Below are 27,043 nucleotides of genomic sequence, written 5' to 3'. Positions count from 1 at the left end.
GATTCTGAATTTGGGGTTTTCATAAGCTGTAAGCCATAATCATCAAAATTATATCAAATAAAGGCTTGAAATATCTTACTTTGCTTGTAATGAGTCTATATAATATATTAGTTTCACCTTTTAAGTTGAATTACTGAAATTAATGAACTTTTGCACGATATTCTAATTTTTCGAGTTTCACCTGTATAGCGCCATTCTATGTAGTTGTCATATAGTGCTTCACAGTAAAAAACAATTAAGCAGTATAAACAGAAACAAGACATTACAACATAACACACAGCCATAAAATACTAATAAATTTTTTTTAAAAACATAAACCAGACAAAAGACCGCACATCACCCGACATAAAATAGGTGAAAACCAACATGTAAAAATTTTACGAGTTTCTTAAATATTGGAAATTGAACTAGAAAGTCATTTTAAACCGATTACATGTATTGATTGTAATTCTTGATCAATTTAAGGCACGCTGGGAGAACACAATTATAAAATATCATAGTGATTCCAAACTTTAACTTACAATTTGATGGTTGCGGCTTCACTTCATGCAATGAACATGTTGATACCATTGGTATAAACCCTGTCAATCAACAAGTTATTTAAAAAAAAGGTGGAGACTTCTATTTGGTCTTGCATTTTTATTTTGTTTTATTAATTGGATACAACTTTTTTATCTTAATTTTCTTCAGTGAATTCCTTCAAGTTAAACAAAAAAAAAATGCAAAGAGGGATTGGCAAATATGAATTGTCAAGTTATAAAAATGATAAAGAATAGGGCTCATCATGAGTAGTATTGAATAGACTGTCAAAAGAGAGAAAGGCATTTCACTTAAACAACAGAAACACATTTTCATCCTGAGCATCTAATGAGATGTATCAAATACAAAGTAACTGTTTTAAATACTTAATAAAAAGGCAAAAATCAACTTTAAAGTGAATGCTACATTATTTCATTACTTTAATGCCAGTTATAGATAATGTATGCACAGTTTTTTGTTGATTGAAAGCAGACAATCCTATGTTTTAGAAATGCCATATTTTTAAAATGACATAATCACAAAGTACCATTCCAATAAATATATGTGCTTTACACTTGCACAGAGTTTATATTTTCAAAATAACACAACATTCTCTTTCAAACCCAGCACATACCTTTCAACAATGGAAGACAGTCCAAGGGCTTTAAAAGCCAGTCAAAAATGGCAGTCACAAAAATCAAATCCCCAATAACGTATTTGCATCAATGTCAATATAGGAGAGTCATATTTCCAAAATAGTACAGTAATGCAAACATTATTTTTTTTGTACTTTACAATAGTACATCTTGTAGTCTACTGAAAATTTGTATAGAACATGAAATCAACCTGTAATATATATATATCTATATATATATATATATATATATATATATATATATATATATATATTAGTCGATTTGCAGAAACCAGCCAATTTGGCACATTACAAACAATGACCTGTCTAAATGAAAATAAAATCAAGGTGAAAAGCAAGATTAAATGTACGTGCATGTACATGGTCCATGTGAATGTGTCATTTTTCATCAAAAGTAACATGATTAAACCTTGCTTGGCAGACACAAGTCACAAAATAGATCTCTTTAGTAAACAATGCTTAAGAAAGTTGAAAAAAGCAGCCCTTCAGAGTAGACTCACACAGTGGGTGAACATCAAGCTGAAAAACGAAAAATTGAGAAACTCTCAAACTGGTTCGAAATGAATATAACAGAAAAAAAAAATCCTAGAGAAAATTAACCAATTTGTTTTGCTTGTTGTCAAATAAAGCTGGTGTTACATGCAAAGCTTTTACAGAAGTGTCCAAATGCATTTATTTGCATCCTCTCAAACTGTCTTGAATCACAATTCAGTAATATTTAGACACAGCTATGATATCTAAATTATATGGATAAGTGTTCCTGGTTGTAGGAAAAACAAATAAAGGTTTAAAATTCAAAAGTTAAAAAAAAAAAATTGGCAAATAAAACTAATTGCATTTAGAAATCAGGACTAACACTGACTGTCGCATAGGGTCTTTTAGTGTTTCAACAGAACAAACTTAATAGTTATTTTACTTAACACAAAACATATTAGATAGGCCTGGAAAATACTCAACATATGCATGTGAACGCAAACACTTCTAGCTATGCAAGCTGAATTTTACTTGCTGTTGTGTTCTGAAATGTGTCAGAGCCCAATCTGTACCACAACTATGCATTGTACTCTCAGCATTGATGTAATGGCCGTTTTAGTGAGCATTAGTGTAAACTGTCTTCTTCTGATGTCACTTTTCTCAGTCAGAACTATCATAACAATCAACACATGAATGACTCGGCTACTTGCAGTTCTCTCTGCATTTTAGGTGGGGTTAAATGTATTTTAACATTGAAAGATTTACACACCACCTCTATGATGTACAACGGGACAGTGTGCTTGCAACATTTTGGCCAAGCATTCACATCTGTGTTCGTGTTCTTGCATAAGTATATTTCTGATCTTGGGCTGGAATTTTACTCTTTTCCACCTCAATGAATTATTTATGAAGAAACGGTTTTAGATTCATGTAAGGTGGCTGCTTAAAGAAATACGTTTTCCAATGTCTGAGCTAAAAGGGTTAAGCTACATTTTGTACACTACATATTCTGTTCTTTTCCTATGATATTCTTTGAAACATGCAAACAGACTTCTTGTGGAGTAATTGTCATGAGCACAAAGACACTGCAAGGAGTACTACTACTGACTCAAAACACTAAACATACTTGAAATAATGAAATGCTAAAGAGCCTTTCAAAAGTTCTTTATACTTTATATTTTCAATCCCCAGACAACATAGCTAGAGCTAGTTTCATCTCTTTTTGGGGTTTGGACATAGATGACAGAGCTGGATAGAAACAAACTGCAGGTTCAAATCCAGATCACTATGGTAAGGTTGCGGAGAGCACAATCTTGATTTTTGCAAACTGACTTTTACATGCCGCATTCTATGTTTCGTCACAGTTTCCTGGTGAAATCAACACTAGAGGCGCTACAACAACTGTGCACTTGATTCACTTTCACACAAATCATGAGTACAATGCCTCATGACTTTGTAAACACTTATTTTTAGCACACAAACAAGCAATGAGATGACATGGTTTCTACAGAAATTGAGCTTTTCATTTATAATTCTTGTTCATTTTGGAGGTATGTTTTACTCATTAAATCCTTCATCTTCTATTCAACTTAAAAACCTTGTCTGATAACGATTCACTCGCTTTTGGCACCCCCGCTGGAAATTTCACAGGGAAAAGGCACGTTATTTTGTTCAGCAAAAATTTGCCATAGTCACGTAATGTTCATGAGACCAGACTGTTTTAAGTACCTTACTTTAATTACATATTTATAAAATAGTATTATGTAGAATTTAAAACATGAATTATGTTCACTTACACCTCTCTTTGTGTTTGTGACTGCTGAAGCATACACCACTTAATAAGTCATTGTAAGGGTAAAATGTGTTGTGTTGAGTGCATGAATTGCACGCAATAATGAACAAGAAGGAAAGAGACATTATTTTGAATACATTGAGCAAAAAAAAAAAAGAAAGAAAAAGTTTTCTGTGAAGTGTTTTAGAAAGTCATTAATGTAATTACTTTTTCGATGAAGGCCTGAAGCATAATCCATGCAAGTACGTGAACGCAGGCGCATCTTGCATTCTCAATGTTGCTATGGGACGCTCTAGCGAAATTAGAGTGAACTGTCCACTTCTATCATGTGTTTTCTCTTTCAACTCAACTACTGTGATGGTGAAGCAACAGTTTGAAGAGAATATTGCTGAGCAAGTAAGCTTAAGTCAATATATGTATAGCAAATGACCTAATGACAATACATCTAGTTTAATGGCACAGGCATTTGTAGGTAACTATCACCTCGAGTACTGAGATTTGTAAGCATATTCAACCAGACCGACCACTGGCAAAGTGGTGGCCATGTGCTTGCATCTTGCATTCACATACTTGCGTAGAGTATGTTTTGGCCTTAAAGGAATGTTCCGGGTTCAATACAAGTTAAGCTAAATCAACAGCATTTGTAGCATACTGTTGATTATCAAAAAATTTGTATTTTGATTCATCCCTCCTTTTCATAATACCGGAACATTCCTTTAATTAATCAGTTTAGTGGATTCTTTTTCGAGTACTTTACCAACACGTGCCCTTGAACAAAGGCACTTAACCCAAATTTTGCTCCTTGTGGAATGTTTCTACTGATGTATTGCAAGTTGCTTAGGATGAAAAGCTGATAGATTACAAGTAAAATAAGTACATAATTATCTTGCATTACAATATTCTCCAGCCTATTTTCTGCCAAAATAAAGAAAACTTGAGTGACTTGTGACTAATTGCTAAAATAAAACACTACAATAAATGTAGGTCCCTTTAATAACTACAGTTAAAGTGCTCATTTCTTTTGGATAGTCTATCTGATCTGCGTGTATTGTGTTCTACCGTCACATCTTTTGTAGCCCAAGACCGGAGTACATATTTGTTATGACTTGTCTTGTGCCTGTCCACTTTTTGACGTTCTCTATCAAATTGTCTTTGTAACTTAAGTGCCAGTTCTCGGTCCTCCTTTTCCTGATTAATTCGTCGAACAAACAGATCATCAAATCTGTCGCAGGCATTGCAACAATGTATCCTGGATATTTTTGACTGTACAGTCTCTTCCAAGTGTTTGGTTTTGTGGCTCCTCTTTTTGCCCTTTCTTGAGGTAGGTCTGTTAAATTCACAGCTCCTGGTAGTGGGATCATTTATAAGGTTAACAGGGTCTATAGTACCCCGATTACAATGTCCAACATGCTTGTCTAACATCTGATAACTCACACCTGATGGTCCGTATTTACAAATTGATTCAAATCTGCTGTCCCAATTTGGGGTTGACGTATCAGCAATAGTTTGTGTTGTCGATTTGGTGAGAGCACCAGCTGGTTGTGTACCTTCCTCTTTGTTACACTGATCAAAAACAAGCCGTCGCTTATTCCAGAGTACAGGCTTTTCTTTACGATTTTTAGACTGTTCGGTGCTTGCATGGCACATGCAATGATGATCATGCAAGACGTCCTTGGCTACAACACAGTTGCAGTGTTGAATGTCCCTCTCTTTAACAGTTCTCAGTTTAAGACAATCTTCTGCGATCGGACTTGTGATGGTTCCTTTAGAGGTCACTTTGATGCACTGACGATCCACTTCAATTTGCTTCCACTTCTGCAAGATGGTGGGGCTGGCCTCGTAGCTTGTCGACTTGTGTAGACTGCGTGCCAAGTTCCTAGGTGTTGACTTCACAATTGTGGGTTCCAAAAGTTGCCCATCGGGCAACCTTTTGGGTGGAGTGCATGGCGAGCAGACGATTGGCTTAAAATGGTTTAGTTCTTCTGATATGCTATCGTTGCTCTCGGGGCTAATGGACCTCTCTGGTTTAGTCTGAAGCCCGAGTGTAGCAGAGGAGGTGTGGACACCCCGCCAGTGGTGCCTCTTATCTAGGCTGAATACCGGTGCTGAGAAAGACCTACTGTTCTCAGAAGAGAGAAGAATTCCAGCGTTGTAACTATGAGTGATGTTAGCCTAGAGAGGGGGAAGATATTTATTGTGGCACCCCTGAGAATGAAAGACTGATACACTGGAAATACACTTGAAGTTACAAGTTTATACACCTTGGCTAAATACATTTAAATACATTTTTCACAATTCCTGACAGTTAATCGTAGCAAACATTCCCCGTTTTTGGTCAGTTAGGATCACTACTTTATTTTAAGAATGTGAAATATCAGAATAATAGTAGAGATAATTATTTATTCCAGATTTTATTTCTTGCATCACATTCCCAGTGGTTCAGAAGTTTACATACAATTTGTTAGTATTTAGAAGCATTGCCTTCACATTGTTTAACTTGGTCAAATGTTTTGGGTAGCCTTCCACAAGCTTCTCACAATAAATTGTTTGAATTTTGGCCCATTCCTCCTGACAGAACTGGTGTAACGGAGTCAGGTTTATAGGCCTCCTTGCTCACACACTTTTTCATGTCTGCCCACAAATGTTTTTGTGAGGACTTTGTGATGGCCACTCCAATACCTTGACTTTGATGTCCTTAATTTTGCCACAACTTTGGAGGTATGCTTGGAGTCATTGTCCATTTGGAAGACCCATTTGCTTCCAAGCTTTAACTTCATGGCTGATGTCTTGAGATGTTGCTACAATACATCCACATAATTCTCCTTCCTCATGATGCCATCTATTTTGTGAAGTGCACCATTCCCTCCTGCAGCAAAGCACGCAACATGATGCTTCATGATTGGATTGGTGTTCTCCAAGCCTCACCCTTTTTTCTCCAAACATAATGATGGTCATTATGGACAAAAAGTTTAATTTTTGTTTCATCAGACCAGAGTAAATTTCTCCAACAATTAAGATCTTGGTCCCCATTTGCACTTGTAAACTGTAGTCTGGCTGTTTTAAGGCAGTTTTGGAGCAGTGGCTTCTTCCTTGCTGAGCAGCCGTTCACATTCTTAAAATAAAGTAGAGCTCCTAACTGAACTAAGACAGGGAATGTTTTATACGATTAAATGTATTTGGCTATGATGTACGTAAACTTCTTAATTTAACCGTATGTGGTTAATGTTTTTATTTAGAATTTGGGAGAAATGTTGTCAGTAGTTTATAGAATAAAACAAAAATTTTCATTTTACTCAAACACATGCCTATAAATAGTACATCCAGGGACTGATAATTTTGCAGTGGTCTTCATTTTTTCCAGAGCTGAATACACATATATAAGGGGGTCTTGTAACATTTTCACTCAGGGGGGCTTACTGTCCAAGACTTTGAAAAACCCTGCTTTAGGGGGATTGTTCCTGTAATAACTATACTTCGTCACTTTGGATTAATTTGTGCGATAAATGACAATCATCTAAAAGTAACTGAAATGCCATACCTTTTCAGGAACAGTGGGATGTGCATGACCTCTGTTTTTCCCTCTGCCATCCTCAGAGTCAGTACAGCTCCTGCTCCTCTGAACTGCACTGCTATGAAGGCAACTGTAATGCAGCACAATAATGGAACGGATGTTTTTTTATGTCAGAAAAACGTTTGTTGAGGAAAGCATCAAAATTTAAGTCACAATGAGTAAGCTTTACTCCAAAATGCAGACATTATAATATAATAAATCGTGATAGAATGATATATCAGTCAGGTTAATCAGCCACCCTGTTCTCTGGATATCGGTATCAGCAACTGAAAAACCCATATTTATTGGCTACTCATAATAACTGGTTTAAATCTGATCATAAAATTATCAAATGTAAAAAACAAAGTGTAATACTCTCTATTGCAATCAAGGGAGCACCTTGTTTTTCGTACAAATGCTGAAACATGTCTGGTCCTCTTTCCAATGGGCTCTTCATTCTCAGCATCGGAGACTCCACAGAACTGAAACACAGCAACAACCGTGAGAGGTATATTCAACAGTCACTCAGTACTTACCGATATTTAAATACAGAAATATAATAACTTACGATCCCCAAGCATGTGAATTAACTGTACGTGTGTATGTTTCAACCCAAGTAGGTAACAAAAAAGTCTAAAACGTACAGGATATTGACAATGCTTCAGCATCCCACAATCATCCATTCTGTGAAGAGGGAGTTTTTTCTTTCTCTCCTCAGTATCTTCACTGGCACCACCCTGATGAGAGATTCAGTTTAATATACTTTTATTACTGAAATGTTATAACGAATGTGACATTTTAAAACAAGTTATTTTTTTATAAAATGGGCTTCCGATTTAACATGTTATTTTAGTGTGATTAATTATATAAAAAATAATGCATTCAAAAAATAACCATGTCTCATGATCAGCACCCAAATTCCAATATAAAAGTACATATTTTCCTACCATCGGAGTCAATCAAGCTCGAAGTACATGTAACTTTGTGTTTTTACAAGTCATATCAGTAGGGGGCAGTCAGCGCACCTCTTCAAACCTCACAAGCAGCGCAGCCACAGAACAAGAGTTGGTCACACAGGAAGTGTTCCTAACAGCTGGATGAAGTACAGCAGAATGCAGGGATCTCGAGATGCAATTTTCAAAGTTAAACTACTTTTAACTTCACATAGCGCCTTAAAAATGCTGCTTTTTTGACACTGAAGACCTTCTGAAGCATATGTATTTTCGTTGTTGTTCTATGTATTTAATTGTTGTCTATGTACATAGACCTACATTTAAAATTAGCGCAGAACACAAGAACACATCCTGTAAGAACAGGACAAATTGACATGCTTGATTACAGAATGGACACCAATGTGTTGTCAATCAAATAAGTCCTGGGCATCCTTTAATACTACTACAGAAACTGAGTGACTACTATTTGCAACGGGTGTAAATAGCACCTGCCACACAGCACAGCTATTTCCATGGCAAAAGTCAAGTGGAAACTCCGAAACTGTAGACAAACTGCACCCCTAGTGTTGCTGCAGTAGCTTGGGATGTAATGATAGTGTGGGTGTGCTTTTATTAGTGTGGACGACCTGGGTTCAATTCTGCCTTTTGTCCAACTATTTCCCATCCTGTTTCCTGTATACACTATTTATATTTCCTTTAATACTAGCTATAATAGTCAATAAAAATAAAAACAAACATTGATTCCCTCGCAATTATTTTGTCACAGAGAAGGTCAGGGAGTTGAGAGAAAGGTTTGATCCGGGTCAAAATTAACCATGGTTTTACTATAGTAATATTGTAGTAACCATGTTTTTGGCAGAAGTCACAGTTTTAATGCAATTAATCATGTTGTTACTACAGTAATACAGTGTTAATATAGTAACCATGTTTAATCTTGTGGCTAGTATGATTTTATTACAAAATACCACAGTGATACTGTGGTTCCTGTAGTAAAACTATGGTTAATTTTTATAAGGCAAGGTTAAGGTTAGGTTTAGGGGTTACGGGTTGGTGTAGGCCTGTAGGGTGTCTGTGGGACTCCATATAAACACTCTGTAGTGATGCCCAAACACTGTATATTAGCATTTAATAAAAACAGCAAATAGTTTCTGCCACTACATTTACCAGGGTGCAAATAGCATCTATTGGCACTTTTCCACTGCACGTTACGGTTCGACTCGCTTCAACTCTACTCGCTTTACATTTCTGAACTTGCATTTCCACTGCAGTTTAGTGCTCCTCAACGTGGGTGGGATTACAGGATGATTGTCATAGTTGTGCTGCCTCTACTGTCGTGACATCATCTTAAACACAACACAAACTGACAAAAACAATAACACAACGGCTAGCTGTTAGCTACTAGCTCATTGTGCTACATAAATCGGTTGTTGCATGGTGATTTAACAAAAGTGTAACCGTTAAATTGGAAAAGTTGTTTTAGAAGCAAGCTTATCAGTAGCTGGTCAACTAAATTAATAAAGTGAAGCTTTCAAGCAGAGTATAGCGTAACATACCAAACATACCATCCTCCATCGTGGATCAACGCCAGTCCAGGGCACTCTCCCTCCCATTGCTCGCCAGTTTAGATAGCATCCATTTGGTCGAACCACTTCCACTTTTCCTTGATGGTTCTGTAGTCACCTTTACATTTTTTTAATTAATTTTTTTATCTTTTTCCAGCACTGTTGGTAGGTCCGGTGGTAGCCGTGTACGGCCAACAGCTGAGCCACTTAGTGAGAGACTTTTTCCATTTCTCTCATCGCTAACGAGTGGACCGTCTGCACCTCGTTTATTGACCATGGCATGGTTTTGCACACAGCCATTTATTTTTTCACAATTCGAAAGACGTGTGAACAAATTATACTGTTATCGCTGTTGCAAACTTTAAAACTAGCGGGTTGATGTTGCGTGTCGGAAATCCAGTGACGCTGGTAGTGAAGATTCTCCCTGACCAATCTGTAATCTTATTTAGTATCGGCTCGGCTCGCTTGGAACCTCGACCCAGCTAATACAAAAAAAAGTATCAGGTACCAGGCACTATCTACAGTGGAAAACCCCAAAAAAAGCAAGCAGAGTTGAGTTGAGTCTAGTTGTACAATGCAGTGGAAATGCCCCATAACACTATTCGTACTTCGAGCAAGTTAGCACTTGGTGCAAATAGCCCCTGCCTTCTGAAATTATACCATGGTGGCACAATGGTATATTCATATACTATGGTACTTACATGGTACTATAAATACTTTAAAGAATGGCATGGTTCAAAATGGGATTACCTTGGATTGCATCTAAAAACATAGCATAAGTCCAATCGAATGTAAATATCAAATGTGGACAAAACTCAGAAGTTTAATAATACCTATGTAACATACCTTGATTTTTAGTTTATCACACTCTTGACACATTACTCCAGACTTATGAATGGGTACAGGTGCACGAAAAATTTCTAACAGAAAAAAAAAAAAAAAGATTAGCAATTAAAAAAAGATAAAAGGTTATCAGCTCTTTAAAAATTTACCAAAGTGGTCCTTTCCCTTTTCCTAAAACCAAAGCCAACTCACACAATAAACAGTTAGATCCCCTAAAGAAATCTCAGTTCTTCCACTAACTCCTCCCACTGGACGCACACATGTCTGTTCAAGTTACAATCCGTCCAAGCAACAGATCAAGCTTACAAACTGTATGAAAACTACACACCTGCGCAAATATGACAAGTAAAATAAGGTGTACTGCAAATATATATAATAATAATAAATAGTTTAATTAGCAGATTAATAAAAATATCCTGATTTATTTATTTATATTAGATCCGCATGACAAATTCGGATTTACTAGTATTTTAAACGTATAACGTTACCAAGTCGAATCATGTTTTTAATGTTTTCGGGGAAACAATCCGCTAAAATCAATAAGGTGTCGTTCACACATGACTCGTTTTACGTTCAAAACTGTAAAACGGAAGCACAATAGTAGTCAGAGGGTTCAAACGTATTTCGAAAAGTTTTTTTTTACTTGACATGGCACCTTGATAACGCAACGCCCGCGACAGTTACGACGCAACTGTCAAAATAAATTAATAAAAAAACAACACAGACGTAACTCAAGGACGTGTCTTTGTGAACGCCCCAAAATAGTTTTCAGATTCACGTTCGAAATTTAGAAGAACTTGCTACTTAAGCTATCGAGTTACACTTACAAAGTGTCCATTGAACTCAGTAGAGTTCAGTTTGAAGTAATTTACTTCAAACTAAAGATTATATAATCTGTCAAGGCATACTGACCATCGTCCGCGGTCTCGCCATCTCTTTGCTCCATCCTACGCTTACATCTCTCCGGGTGACTGAGCCGAACCAGCTCCCAGAGCTCGGTGTTGACCAGGCTCTTCTCCCGGGACTGTTTACGGGCCCAGCTGGACACTCGCAGCCGGCACAGCGGACAGCATAAACTGATCAACTTCACCGTCCGCTGGAAGCAATGCAGGCACACCGAGTGTCCACATGGCATCGTTACAGGCTCCAGCAGTATCTCTGAGCACACGGGACACCGAGCTTCCTCCAGAGTCAGAGGAACGGAAGGAGCACCAGGCCTGGTTTTGTATGCCTGCCGCAAACTAGTGGATTTGGCAGAACCCACCGCCGCCATCTTCTTTGGTATGTGCCTGCGTCTGAAAACAGGCCCCGCCCAGTCATTGCGTCGCGGGAAGCGGCAAGTGTCCCTTCTTCTTCTTCTTCTTCTTCTTCTTCTTCTTCAATTTTTTTAAATGGCGGTTGACAACTATTTGTTGCATTACCGCCACCGCTGGACTGGAGTGTATAACAGGAGTTACATATTTTCTATAAAATTTAATTCTTTTCAAAAGGCATGTATTCTTTAAAAACAAAAACAAAAAATGCAAAATCTTCCCAGCCTTTCTTTGTAAAATATTCCTATATTCAAATACACTTTCATTGGCTTCTACTTGAGCAATAAGCCTCTGCCTATCTTGATAATATTTTTGACAATGAATTAATACATGCTCTACTGTTTCAGGGCTACACCTGATACAATACCCACAGTTTCCATCAACATGCTTTTTCATTAGAAATAAAGTACTATTAAGTCTGGTATGCCCAATTCTCAGCCTGGACAATACCACTTCCTCATGTCTAGTTCTGATCGAATCTGCAAACTTTTTAACTTTAGGCTGTATACTAAAAAGATGTCTCCCACCAGGTTCATTATCCCAATAGACTTGCCATTTTTCATAAGCTCTTGTTTTAATAATGCTCTTAACCTCTGCTTTGCTGTATTTTATGTCCACATCAATGTTGTCTTTTCCTGCTGCTTTCTTGGCATATATATCAGCCAGCTCATTCCCCACCACCCCTATGTGGGCTGGAACCCATAAGAAGGAAAATTTTAATCCCGCCTTTTGCAATCCACTCGCTAACTGTAAACTATCCAGAAGAATGTCTTTCCTAGACCCTGAGTGGGAATTCTGGAAACTTAAAAGAGCAGAACTAGAGTCAGATGCTATAACTACTTTTCTATTACCCCCATTACTTTCTACCCATAACAGGGCAAACCATATAGCTACAAGCTCTGCCGTATATACCGCCAAATCATCATTTAGCCTTTTACCTACAGCCAACCCCAATTCAGGCACCACATGCGCCACTCCCACCCTCTTATCAGTTCTTTTCGAAGCATCTGTAAATATGATCATATCCTGCCTGTAATGTTCTGCTATATATCTACTAACTCTCCATTTGTCCACTTAGTTCCTTCTCCTGCTTTTCTTCAAGTAGCCCTAGATCCACTTTTAGTTCCTCAAAAGTCCAAGGGGGAACTGTAGAGTATGGTACTGTAGTACAGATATTAAGTTCACTTAACCCCATATTCTCAACTTTTTGTTTGATAGACCACCCAAAGCTTTTAACTCCCTCATTCAGTCGCTCTTGACAGTTTCTTAATACTGGCTGTGCAATGTGATCATCATTATTTCCCATAAGATTAGCCCAGTACATTAGAGCAAGCTGATCTCTTCTCAAATACAATGGCATCTCCTCCACCTCCACTTGGATGGCTGCCACTGGAGAGGTTTTGACTGCTCCACTACATATTCTCAAGGCTTGGTTTTGCATTACATCAAGTTTATATAATAATGACTTGGAGGCTGACCCATATGCTACACACCCATAATCAAACACTGATCTCATTAGCCCAGTGTAAATTGTTCTCAATGCTGACCCAGATGCACCCCACTCAACCCCACACAAGCATCTCATTACATTTAGAATTTTCTTACACTTATCCACCATCTTCTGTATATGAAATGCCCATGTCAACTTCCTATCAAACCATACTCCCAAATACTTAAAAACCTCAACTCTTTCCATCTCTCTACCTGACAGGTGAATTTTAAATTCAGGTCTTATGTTCCCCTTAGAAAAGAACATAACTTTTGTTTTCTCTACTGAAATCCTAAATCCCCACTGTACTGCCCATTTCTGGACTTCATTTACTGCAATCTGCATTTTCTTTACTATGAAGTCCAAATTCCTCCCTTTCTTCCACATGGCTCCATCATCAGCAAACAAAGCTACTCCATCATGCCCCTGCACATTTTTAAATATCTGATCTATCATTATGGGCAAAAAATATAGGGCTAACATTACTCCCCTGAGGAGAACCATTCTCAGTTATATATTCAGCACTTAATTCCCCATTTATTTTAACCCTTAAACTTCTTTCAGACAAAAAGGCTTTTATCCACTGGAGCATTCTGCCCCCAATCCCCATTTGCTGCATCCTGATTAACAGGCCATTTGTCCACATCATATCGTACGCTTTTCAATATCAAAGAATACTGCCACCACTGATTCTCGATTTACTTGAGCTCTCCTTATAACATCTTCCAAACATACAGGGTCCATTGTACCTCTACCTCTTCTAAAACCACACTGGTAGCTATTCAGAAGCCCCTTAGACTCCACCCAGTAATTCAGCCTATCATTTACCATTTTCTCCATAGTCTTTCCCACCTGAGAAGTTAAGGCTATTGGCCTATAGCTACTTGGATTGTGAGGAACTTTACCAGGCTTCCTAATTGGAACAATTATGGATTCTTTCCATTCCTTAGGAATCGTTCCCTCCATCCATATCTTATTAAATAGCAGCAACAGCTTATCTTTCCCTATATCACTCAAGTTATCCAACATATCATAACAAATTGAATCCCTCCCTGGCGCGGATTTCCTTAACTTCTTTAGGGCAATATTTAGTTCTGTTCTAGTAAAAAAAACATTAATCCTGCCTCCTTCCTCATTCACACTCTCATCTAAATTAGAATATCTTAAAATTGTCTCTTCCCTTCCTTTCTTTTCCTCCAGACTTAGGTTATCAGAACTATGCACTCCAGCTAATGTTTTTGCAATCACTTCTGCTTTATCTTTACTCGTAGTCACCATATTCTGGCAAGTGTCCCTCCCTGGCTGCAGCTTGAAGAACTGGCAGCTTGAAGAACGGGGCGGGGCAACACATAACTTACTCTCATTGGCTCGGTCATCTTCTATAGTACATGATAGGAAATACGTTTATTTTGCGGATAATTTTGATTTTAGTGCTGTGGCTCGTAAGTGATATGAAATTGCGTTGTATCTCACAGTTCTTTGCTAACAGATGTAGTAGGAGTCAGACTGAGCATGCAGCAGTAGCATGTTGTTATTTTAGTCTTGAACGGAGGGCAAAATTACTAATCCTACAATGGCGAAGATTCAACTGTAATATGAATGCGGTGTAGTCAGTGTTAAAATTATTTAGCAAGATAATATTAATTTTAGTGCTAAAGCTCGTAAGTGATATGAATTTGTGTTCCTCACGTGTCATTTCAAACAAATTTAGCAGGAAAGAGTCGCATGGAATGATGAATGTCATTCACTATTATTTAAAAAGCTGCAATTTCACAAAGCCTTCATTATTTTAACGCATGGTTGGAAAAATGAATTACATTACCGATATTATTTTTTAAATCACCACAGAGTGAAAAAAAAGTGTACTAGATTTGTTGTAGCCTAATATAAACATTGTAACTAATATATATATATGACACACACACACACACACACACACACACACACACACACACACACACACACACACACACACACACACACACACACACACACACACACACACACACACACACACACACAATTGTTACTGAATTGTTATTAGTTCTGATACAAATGCACCCGACATATAGGTTATGAGAACCAACCATCTTCTGTAGGCCTAAATTAACTAAATTACACTCATAATTCTTCAAAACGCTTTAAAGACGTAATAATTCTTAATATAAACGTGTGTTCAAATATCGTAATAATTTGGACAGAATACAAATACACTTGCTTGTTTGTTCGTTCTTTCGTTCGTTCATTAATTTATTCATAATGCATGTGATTGTGTCCAATTAGCAATTCAGCTTCCATAACAGCTCATCATCATGAGTAGGCCTAATTATTTTTCATGTATTCATAGATTCGTTCATTGACCAAGTTTGCTTTATGCACGCAGTCTGTATCTGCATTTGAGGAATTTAGTCATTTTAATTTTTGCCCTCAACAATAGTAAACATGAAGCTGATGAATTGATGAAAATCCGTTATCTCGTCGGCCTAAAAATTACTTTCTAATTGACATGCACACAGAAACCAACAGCAAGTAATCAATCTGTTAAAGTAGAAAATAAGGCATAGGCCTACTGCATGAGGCATAGGCTATATCTACAATCTACTGTTAATACCGAATTGATGGTGCATGATCACAAATACGCATGCTTCATGCATGCTTCTCATATTTGTTTAAGAACATTTTCACGTCAGATTCAGCCTTTAAATCCCGATTTGTTCCTCACTTTTAACGTAGGATATAATCCATGGAATTTAGGATATAATATCACATACAAGTAAGCACTATAATCAAATTGTTTGGCTTAATTATTCAATTTCGAAACTATTAAAAAGATGAACGAGCCAATGAGAGTAGATTGTGGGCGGAACGACACGTGATGATATTGCCCAAACAAGGCTAGAATTTTAATTGTGTCGTCAATCGCCAAAAACAAACAAAAAAAACGAGATCACAATCCAAAAACAAGACCATAGCATTTCTTATTTGAATAATTTTATGAAAAACTAAAAAAAAAAAAAAAAATAGGAATAGGCTTGAGACCAAAATTAAATTGAAGTACAAAATAGTTGTGAGATTGTTTCTGATTCCTCTTTGCAAAAACAACATTGTGATGAAAGATCTTTCTCAGATGTAACAATAAAGACATTGCAGGGATAATATCGATTTATTACTTTAAAATTAATCTCTTTAACTTTGTTTGGAATTACATATTTATTAATGTGTTACCACACATTCTGAATAGAAAGCAAATGATAATCTCGCTTCCACTTCATAACAGCACTAGAGAAGAGACTTGTATTTTTGGATAAGATCTTTCTAATATACAAGTTATTATAATTTTTTATCCCTGAGGTCAATGCCTTCAACAGTAAGACCCGGAAGTGAGCCAATTATGTTAATACATATTTTCTGTTTTTATAAGATGAAGTAGTTTCAAGGAAATACAATGAACACATTTCAAATATTCTTTTAGATGCACATTTATCCCAAACATATAAATGAATTCACTGTAATTATATACAGTACATCACCAGAATGATTTAATAAGTCTACAACAAAAATTAAGCCTTTGTTGATAGTCTTTCTTAAATATTGTTTTTTATTGTAATGTTTTGATTGTTCCAAATAATGCATGTGTGTGGAGAAAAATTATGTTTCTAAAGCTTATTTATGAAAATTGGACAGTCTAATAGAGAGTATAGTGTATTTGAAATCACAAGAAAGTAAAAATTGTAGTCCACCACATCTATTGAAAATTAAGTTGGGGCTAAAAACCATACAGAATTATTCCCACACCGTTAGCAATTTCTGTATATCGGGCAGTATTTTACTGTATTATGAACAGTTTATTACAGTGGAGGGATTACACAGTATGCTACTGTATTTCACAGTTGCATTATGGGTAAATATAGTCTGATTGGTATTAAAATACAGCATTTTTGGTTTACTGTAAATCCAAATACAGTAAAATTGAGCGTGAAAAAAACTGACCAATGACAGGAGACTTTTTTCAGCTCTTAAAACTTTTTTTTAAACGAATAAACTCCCCCATCAAGTGTCCCATATTTCAAAACTTAAAAAGTGGCAACCCTAGGCTATCATCTAGCCCAATAGTGGGGTTAGATTGCCACTTTTCATATTATTTTTATTTTGTGCTCTGACAACTAAATTAGTAAATGTTTCTATTTATTTCCCTTGATAATATATTGGATGATGCATCACCATCCTGTACATGCTAAAAGTTGATCTATATATGTTACAATTTAAAAGTAAATGAACATTGTTTGGAGGCATCTTACCCTAGTAGTTTAGTATTTTTGCATTTTAGTAAGAAAAATGGGGGAGGTGCTAAATTTACTTAAAAATAATGCCACGGGGCAAAACAATTCTTTTTTAGCAGAGTTATATACAATTTAAGATTTCCTTCTTTTGAAGGCTACCCAACCCAGCTGTACGATGGCGTCCCAGACCAGTAGGTGGTAGTAAGTGGCAGTAACTTACCGCCTTCATCATCAACCTGAGAGGAGTAAAAGGTCAATACTGGCAACATGGCAGCGCACGGTGAGTATTAACAAATGGAGAAAAAATCGTTCTGAATGGCCATCACCCGAAGCCAGCTTCGGTTTAAATGCATATAAGGCGTTGTGTAATTCAATTCTGGGAATTTCGTTTTAAAGCTGATGTTAAATGAGAGCCTGTAAGCCAATGTTTAATTCCGCTTGAAATGTGGTAGGTCAATAATAAAAAAAATTATGTTTTTAGGGTGAAATGTCCTTGTGAACTTTGCCAGATCATCTGCATCCGTTAACATAGAAATGTACTAAGTCAGAAGTTATTTGCACTAAGTGTTAAAACCAACAAAAAGCATCTTCTTTTCACTAAGAGCAATCAGCGTAAGATGCCCTCTAGTGCAATTAGTGTCAGTACCCTTACACCCCTGTTTAAATACTAACATACAGTTTATTCCAGATAGCACACATACGTCTCCGAGATGTCTGTTTTAGATATTTTCATCTGGAAAGCATCACATTCTAAATAACATCTGCTAAATATCTTAGTAAGATCAGATTTACAAACAGTCTTAATCATAAACGTCTCAAAGACATCTGCCGAAGGTCTTATTGACATCCGAGAGGAAACGTCTTTTAGTCATATTGCAGATGAGCAAACAACCTAAAAAATGCATCTTCCAGATGGAAACACACACATCAATTAGACGTCTAGGTGATGTACGTGTACTGTCTGCATCACTGCAGCATGTGTTTAATTGGAGTCCCACAGATACCCTACACCAACCCCTACTCCTAAACCTACCTTACAAAAATTAACCATGGTTTTACTACAGTAACCATAGTATCACCATAGTATTTTTCTAGTAAAATCATAGCAACCACAAAATTAAACATGGTTACTATTAACTATTATTAACAACATGTTACTGTAGTAACATCAGAATTACATCAGAACTATATAGTTTTCACCAAAACACATGGTTACTACAATATTACTATAGTAAAACCATGGTTAATTGTATCCAGACCAAATCCTCTCTCAACTCTCAAATCCTCTCTCAACTCCCTCATTCACTGTGACCAAATCACTGCAAGGAATCTCTTTTATTGATTACTATGAATAGAATTATAAGAAACATTAAGAGTGGAAACACACACACTTCCCTCATGCTATTCTAAATAATCTTTTATGGACAAATTACGTATATAGAGGTAACCATGACTATGTTTTCTGTCTTTTAGTTCTACAGGGAGACTATCTTTGGTAGTAACTCCTGCTGCTTCAAAACCCATCTGCAAATACAATGTCTCTTGGCAAGACTGCTGTCAAGGTGGTACATTTAGGCAGGATTTCTTACTGCAGTGCCTTGAAGATACAGCAACAGCACATAAAGCAACATCTGGATTCATTCAGTAACAGCCCAAACACTCTATTACTATGTGAACATGAACCTGTGTACACCATTGGCATCAGACAGGCCCAGTACCCTCCTGAGGAGGAACAAAGATTGAAAGCCCTGGGTGCAGACTTCTTCCGTACAAACCGAGGAGGTCTTATAACATTCCATGGGCCTGGTCAGTTAGTGTGCTACCCTGTACTCAATCTTGGCTGCTTTAAGAAGAGCGTGAGATGGTACGTGTGTGAACTTGAAAGGACTGTGATCAGATTGTGCAGTAAATTTGGGATCAAAGCCTCCACTTCACCAGATACAGGAGTCTGGGTGGGCAGCAATAAAATTTGTGCAATTGGTAAGTAACTTTTTTAGGTTTAGTTTTTCTTTATATACATACACTTGCAGTCAACGTTTTGCACCAGTGGTGAGGCCAGATATCTCCAATTGTGTGGACCTTGATGAAACAGGGTGGACCTCTATTCTGTGCCTTTTTTAATTTCATTGTGAATATTATGAATCATACCCCTTTCCTCAGCTAATGACATGTGATCTCACACAGACGTTGCACTACAAATTATCTTTATCTGTCATTTGGACAGACTTGATGTTTTATTATTATATTTTAGTTTCACCGATAATAACTATTTGTCTTAATTTAGCCAATATTAAGCCAATATTTTAGTAATTAACATTTGTGGCAACCGTGAGTCTGATGAAACGTGTTCTTTTTTAATTATTTGCAGGGAGAGTTAGGGAATGTTTCAAATAATTTTGTTATTGATAAAGAAACTAATTGTTATATTATTATTCCCTTTGTATAGTGAGTTGCGTGTTTTTGCGTAATTCATGAAATATTGCTTTTTTTTTTTCTCATGGTCACTTCACTTGGTTAAGAGCGCTCTCAGTTTCAGTTTTAAAGAGATAGTTCACCCAAATATAATAAATATAACTTCAAAAGTTCTGGTCACCATTTACTTGCATTATGAGGACCTACAGAGCTGAACTGTTCTTTTAAACACCTGTGTTCTGCAGAAGAAAGTCATACACATCTGGGATGACATGTGGGTGAGTAAATGATGAAAGGATTTTCATTTTTGGGTGAGCTATCACATTAAGGTGCTTTATTGGCAAGACAAATAAATGTATATTTGTATTGCTGAAGCAATGGCAGCTTATCTGCATACAAAGAAAAAAACAAAAACAGTGCAAAACAATGTACATTAAAGGGGTCATGACATGCCTTTTTTATTATTGTAATATGTTCCTTGTGGTATGCTTATTATTAGTAAAGTTCTTTGCACAAAAAACAGTAAAATATTGGTAAAATATGATCATTTCTCACCCTCTGTCAGAAACGCTTGATTTCAGTGCTGCTTCTCCTTAACAGTAAACGCCCACTGTTATGATTGGCTCTCTGTTTTTGAGTGACCTGCTCTCTCCTTGCCATCTCACTGTTTAACACTACTGGGCGGGGCTACGGAGGTGATAAGATAAATGTATTTATTTTAATTATAATAATTTTTTATTGCTTTAATCAGTACAACAGGACAAATAAACAATCCAATTGAGAACAAAAATAAGAAATAAAAAGAATATAAAAAGATTACTTTCAAAAGGGTATATTGTGAGTGTACAAAACACTTAAGGCTATAAATTATATAAAAGTAGGCGTTAATGTGTTGTCGTGGAGGCGGTCAGATGCAAATATCTACCACACTGTGACATAACATTGTAGAGGAAGTAGAGAACAGTCATTTTGGCTGCTTGGTTTCAACAATTGCTCTTTTTGCAGTGAGGAGGAAGTTTTGAGTTCTGAAACTTACAGTATGTTTTATAGTACAATGACCTCTTATGTCAAAATATCAAGGAAAATTTTGTTCCTCATGTCATGACCCTTTTAAGAGAACCGTTGAGAGCTCTTTAACGGACGTACAGCATGAGATGCCACATAAATGTCACTGATGCCCTAGGTTTAAATCACAATTATACACACACAGTATGGTGACTATTAAGAGCACGTGAATATTAAATCAAAGCCAAATCCTGGACATTTAGGCAATTTAGAAATCATGGCCAGACGCAGACTACAAAACATGTGCTACTCTTTACAATAAATACAAGAAGCCTGGTGTGACCCATTTCAGTTCACCATAATCATATGAAAGTTTTCTTATTTTAAATAAAAACACTTTTAATAACTGTATTATAACAGGAATATAATGATTATTATGCATGTGAATGATTTGACGTGTGGGAAGAAAAATAATTCTGAAGTCATGAAATAGCACAAATGAAATTATGTAGTGACTAAAAGATGTTAAATCAAAACTATTTTATATTTCAGCCAATCTTTGCCTAGATTACAACCCTGCACTAATGAGTTATCCACATGGCTTGCTTTTTAAACAGTATTGAGTTATTTGCTAACAACAAAAAACAAACTAGCAAAAAATCAAGCATTTAAGCATAAGCCTATAGAACACATTTTTTTAATTGTCATTAGAAACACTGGGCCCTATTTTGAGAGTGCTAGCATTAAGTGCAAAAGTCATAATCGCAAGTCAATAGCATAGCCATAGTGTTTTGGTATTTTTGTGCAGTCTAGCCCATTTTGCAGAGCCTTTACAATTTAGATCATAAATACAATTGTACATTTAAACATAATAATAATAAGTGAAAAATAAACCATGAGCCATGATTTAACACAAATCTCATAAATGCTTTGTTCATACATGACGGCTACAACTCTGATCGTCAGGGACATAATTTCATTTACCATAACATTTTCAGAGTTTGGACATTAACTTTATTATGACCTGCTGGTGGAATCTCCAAACTGCTAATTAGAGCCCGACCAATAAAGGATTTTGAAGGCCGATACCGATACAAATATTTGTTGGGTTTAAAATCCGATAAACCGATATATCGGGCGATATATTTTTTAAAAATTTTTTTTCAGAAACGCGCAACAAAACATTAACAGATTTCCCTAACATTAGTTATTTGTAGTTATTTATGAGTTTTAACTAAAATAATATGATAATGCATTTTAAAAAGAAACTTGTTTCTTTTATTGTCACAACAGAACAGAGGAACATCAAAATATATTAAAGTTCTGATAAATAAAATGTATAAAAATACAAACTTAAGATATGAAACGTAAAGTCCTTTGAACAAAAACACAAAAACAACAACAACCAAATCAAAGTTACCAGTATTAAAAGACTTGGTATAGCTTCATAAATATAACTTTAAACTATACTACTTATAAATTGCTAACAGTATATATGAGGTAGTGTACTGAATCAGTCAATCCTCAATAGCTCCAGTCCAGCAGAGGCAGGTTGTAGTATAAGAAGCAAAGTTTCTCTGCATTATCTCCTTTCAAAGAGCTTCGCCTATCCTCATAAATATTCCCTATGGTGCTGAACACTCTTTCGCTCGCCACAGAGGAGGGTGGACAGGAGAGGTACTGCCTTGCCAAAACTGACAGTCTGGTGAAACGGTTGGTTAATGATGAAAAAATAATGATGACATTATTACTAGATATATCATCATAATTTATATTATCATTAAACAAGATAAAGGTCATTCCTAAATGTTTGTGTGCGTGTATTGTAATAATTAGTCCCACTCCCTACATTGCCTTATAAGCTACCTTATAATTACAATGTCAGCTTGCTTATCCCTTTACCTGCACTTTTTAAATTCTTTCCATCAAGCTACATCAAACCATTTTCAATCATCAGTTGCTGCCTGCCTTCTAAAACCTATTATTTAGCGATTCTAAATCCATTATGTGACTCGTTAATGCTGTGGCTGAACGACAGTCTGCAACGCACACTTGGCGTCGTTGGATTCACACACATCATGTAAAAGAAAAGCTAACTTTGTCTTTTATGCACAAGATACGTTTGATACTTTTTCTCTGTCTAAATGTTCACTCCTCGCAAGTCTAACTTACATTTTACAATGCAGGGACTGTAACTAGAGATATGCTAGTTATAATTACAGTAATAATCATTACTTTATTTAGGCAGAAAAAGTTTGTTGTGGTTTCCAAGCTCATTACTGTTAACGTTAGCGGTCTTCCACTGATGATAGTGGCATTAGCTAGCTTTGTGGTTAGCTAGTCTATGATGAGCCATAATTTAGCAATGGATAACGTCATACTGCAAATTGTAAAACATACATTTTCAATATAACAGGCCAAGGAGAGATGATACGTCTCATTGCTATAACTGTCACGCGCTATTAAAGAAATACTTCAGTCACATTGTCAAAAGTTAAAAGGACAGTCAGTCAACTACACTGTAACAACGTAACGTAATTATTACTAGCTAATTCCGCTTCACTCTCGGCTTATTTAACAGCAGCAAAACTGGACATGATAGTCACAAATTTTGTCATGCTTATTTGAGTTAAGAGAACTGATGGGGATGTTCTTTTAATTGTTATTCAAGCAATGTATGTGACCAACTCACCATGGCATGAACACACTTCACCGATGATCTCACTCGCGGATAACTGATTCTCTCTGCCCGACTCTGGCTGGATCAGCAGGATGTGTGGCGCGTTATACACGAGTGTTGCCAACAGGGACGGTGTAGAGTGCCCTCTGGTGGACAAACTATACAACTCCAACACTCATGACATGGTTGAAGGGTGTTTTTTTTTTTTTTTAAATATTCATTTATTGGCCATTATAAACGCCGATATCGATAGTTTGGAAAATGCCTAATATCGGTCGATAATATCGGCCTGCCGATAAATCAGTCGAGCTCTACTGCTAATACAGGAACTTTGCACAGAATGTAGTCAGGATACATTTGAAAACGTTTTCGTTTCAAAACGCTCTCCGTCCACACTAACGTTTTAAGGCATTTTCCAAAAGTTGCTCGTCCACACTGAAACGTATGAAAATGCTTAAATCCCCTTACTACGCATGTGGAAAATCCCCGCTACATGTGCGGTCTGAAACGCAATTGTGCTCGTGTTCCGTCGCCGGACACCAATTCCGAGTAAACATCCCTTCCCCTTTGAAGGAATGCAATGTGAAGGTTGTACAAAGTGACATTTATTTTTTATCATATCAAGGTGAGTATCAGGCACAACAGCGCCGCTATAACACAGGCCGCCATCTTGATTGTTTTAGTTGTATAGATCACATGACTAAAAATGCGTCATCGTTTTCCAAAGCATCCGTTTTCTCAGTCCACACTACAATACGATTTTCAAATTTATCCACTTTGGAGTGCGTTTTCAAAAAGCTACATTTTTGTGGACAAAAACGCCATTTCAGTGTGGACGGAATGCCAACAGAGAGAAAAAGATGCATTTTCAAAAGAAAACGTATTAGTGTGGACCAGGCCTTAGTGCAATGACCTATCTTCTTAATATAATAGCACATTTCGCTTTTTGCCACATCATACAATACACTCACAGTTTGTGTGCATACACCCACAGAGAGCGCAAACACTCCCACTCACTCCCACTTGCACTTCACACTGGCATGAAAATTGCACTTAGAATTAATACGCTCGTGAAAATTTTATGAAACGTAGTGCACATTCGTTGCACATACTGCTGTGCTTTACACAGTCACAAAAATAGAGCTCATTAATTCACTCAAGTGTTGTCCAAAAGTGAAAGCACCACTATTTAAAGGGTTAGATCACCCAACATTTTTAATTCCCTTATCATTTACTCTCTACTCACCCTCATGCGATCCCAGATGTGAATGACTTTCTTCTGCTGAACACAACTGAATATTTTTAGAAGAGTATTTCAGCTCTGTAGGTCCATTCAATGCAAGTGAATTGGTGCCAAAAGTCCACATAAGGGCAGAATAAATGTACCCCAGACAACTCTGGCTGTTAAATCCAAATATTCTGAAGGGATTCGATAGGATTGGATGAGAAACAGATCAATCTTTAACTCCTTTTTTACTATAAATTCTCCTTCCTGCTCAGTCAATTTCCACTTTGCTTTAACTTTCTCAATTCTTTTTCTGTTTTTGTTGATTCACATCTTTTTTGCATATCGCCCCCTAATGGGCAGGAAGGATAATTTAAATACTTAAACATTTCTAAATAGACTTAAATACTTATCTGTTTCACCCACACGTATCATATCATGTCGGAACACATGGATTTAACCACTGGATTCCTATGGATTTATTTTATGGTTCCTTTATGTGGATATTTTGGAGTTTAAAAAATGTTGGCACACATTTACTTGGATTGCTGAAATATTCTTCTAAAAATCATAATTTGTGTTCTGCAGAAGAAAGTCTTACACATCTGGAATGGCATGAGTTGAGTAAATCATGAGAGAATTCACATTTTTGGATGAAATATTCCTTTAAAGTACTTCTAATTGGCATTTTTTAAATGTACTACACATTTTATTATTATTATTATTATCATTATTAATACAAATTATTATTATTGTTATAACAATTTGAGTGAAAAGTTTCAATCAGTATTATATATTTTGCTTTAATGACAAAATGCACTCAAGTTGCCATAAGGTCCTTAAATTTAGATCAAGTTTACATTTTGTTTAGAAAACCTGATGGTCAGTGTTGTCTCTGGCAACATAGTCTCCTGACAACTCATGATAATTTCCTACAAGATGGCTAAATCGTAAGATACAGTACAACTTGTTTTGCACGAAAAGGTATGATTTTTAGACTAACCATTATACAAACAGAATTTCAAATTGATACAATAATCAAATTTTAGCTAGCCTCATATCCCAAACTTTTTTTAGAAAGAAACATCTGTAAATAAATTTGGATGCTCATTCCGTACAATGTTTTGCAATACATATGGCTGATGCATGTCAGTAACCTGTAATACACTTCCCTTGTCTTGTCTTAAACCCAGATGCCTTGGTTCACAACAGTAAGTTTCCTATTAAAAATTTCATTGGTAGGTTTAGATTTGGGTTAGGGTTACATTTTGGAAAAATCCTAATAACATTGTTCATTGGCTCATATATTTTTCTCTATGGTAGTAAAAGTCTTGTTTTTGTACAAGCCAAATTAATTATGATTTCTTACGATTATGCCATCTCATGGTATTGATACGACTAGTCATAAGACACCTGTTCTGTTGAAGTCTGTTCCCCCTATGTTTCCCCTTAGGTTAGTGTAACCCATAGCACCTTTATACATTAAACATAGGGGGAACAGACTTTGACTCTAACCTAAGGGATAACAGAGGGATAACAGAGTTCGACAAAGGGGGAACATAGGGGGAACAGACATAACACAACACCGGTTTTCCTAGAATGATTAGAGAATGTTCCAAGGAATCTTGTGTGCTTCAATGAAAGCACTGAAATCTGATCTTTCCTACAAAGAAGCCAATGGCTAATGTTGCAAAATTGTTTATTGGATTAGTGACTAATTGATCAAATATTCCAGAATCTTAAATATTTCCTATTCATTTTGTAATAACTTCTTAGTTTCTATTTTCCAAATCCTCAAACTGTTTATTTCCATGTAAACAAAGAAAAAAATAATCTCATATTTTTCAATGTGGTCTCAGACTTCTAGATCGTGATCTAAATTTAGAGACTTGAGAGAGTGTTATGTTGTTAATTTTCATGTTTTTGCAGGTATCCATTGTGGAAGATACATAACCTCCCATGGTTTGGCTCTAAACTGCAATACAGACATGAGTTGGTTTCATAACATTGTACCATGTGGGCTTGTGGGGAAAGGTGTGACCTCACTGAGCCAAGAACTGAGACGGGATGTCCCAACTGAGGAGGCCATTCCAAAACTACTTGAAGCCTTCACTGAACAATTCAACTGCACTTTAACATACAGTGATCAATTAAAACAAAGATGTTTATGAATATCTACTTCATTGTAAATGGTAGTGGTTTAATTAAAGTATATGAAAATCTGTCTGCTTGTATGATTAATTCACATGTTTGTGTTAGATTGTCAGTGCTATGATATTTTGATATACTGT

The 27,043-nt window shown here is 36.3% G+C and overlaps 2 protein-coding genes across 2 annotated transcripts; one reads left to right on the top strand and one right to left on the bottom strand.

The window, feature by feature from the left end:
• Positions 1 to 638: 638 nt before the first annotated feature.
• On the bottom strand, positions 639 to 11,655 carry rnf169 (ring finger protein 169). The gene is made up of 6 exons (XM_052109895.1): positions 11,261 to 11,655; positions 10,352 to 10,425; positions 7,635 to 7,727; positions 7,390 to 7,472; positions 6,979 to 7,081; positions 639 to 5,612 (listed from the first exon to the last, which is right to left on the bottom strand). The coding sequence occupies exons 1-6, from the start codon at positions 11,619 to 11,621 to the stop codon at positions 4,431 to 4,433; spliced, it is 1,896 nt and encodes a 631-aa protein (XP_051965855.1). The 5' UTR covers positions 11,622 to 11,655; the 3' UTR covers positions 639 to 4,430.
• lipt2 (lipoyl(octanoyl) transferase 2) lies at positions 11,556 to 27,043 on the top strand. The gene is made up of 4 exons (XM_052109896.1): positions 11,556 to 11,629; positions 17,585 to 17,710; positions 18,904 to 19,410; positions 26,682 to 27,043. Exons 3-4 carry the CDS (start codon positions 18,966 to 18,968, stop codon positions 26,921 to 26,923), a joined length of 687 nt encoding a protein of 228 aa, XP_051965856.1. The 5' UTR covers positions 11,556 to 11,629; positions 17,585 to 17,710; positions 18,904 to 18,965; the 3' UTR covers positions 26,924 to 27,043.

This window comes from Xyrauchen texanus, chromosome 38 (assembly GCF_025860055.1).
Source record: "Xyrauchen texanus isolate HMW12.3.18 chromosome 38, RBS_HiC_50CHRs, whole genome shotgun sequence".
Lineage (NCBI taxonomy): Eukaryota > Metazoa > Chordata > Actinopteri > Cypriniformes > Catostomidae > Xyrauchen > Xyrauchen texanus.
Note: the sequence above shows the minus strand (reverse complement) of the source record. Positions and strands in the feature narration are given on the sequence as shown.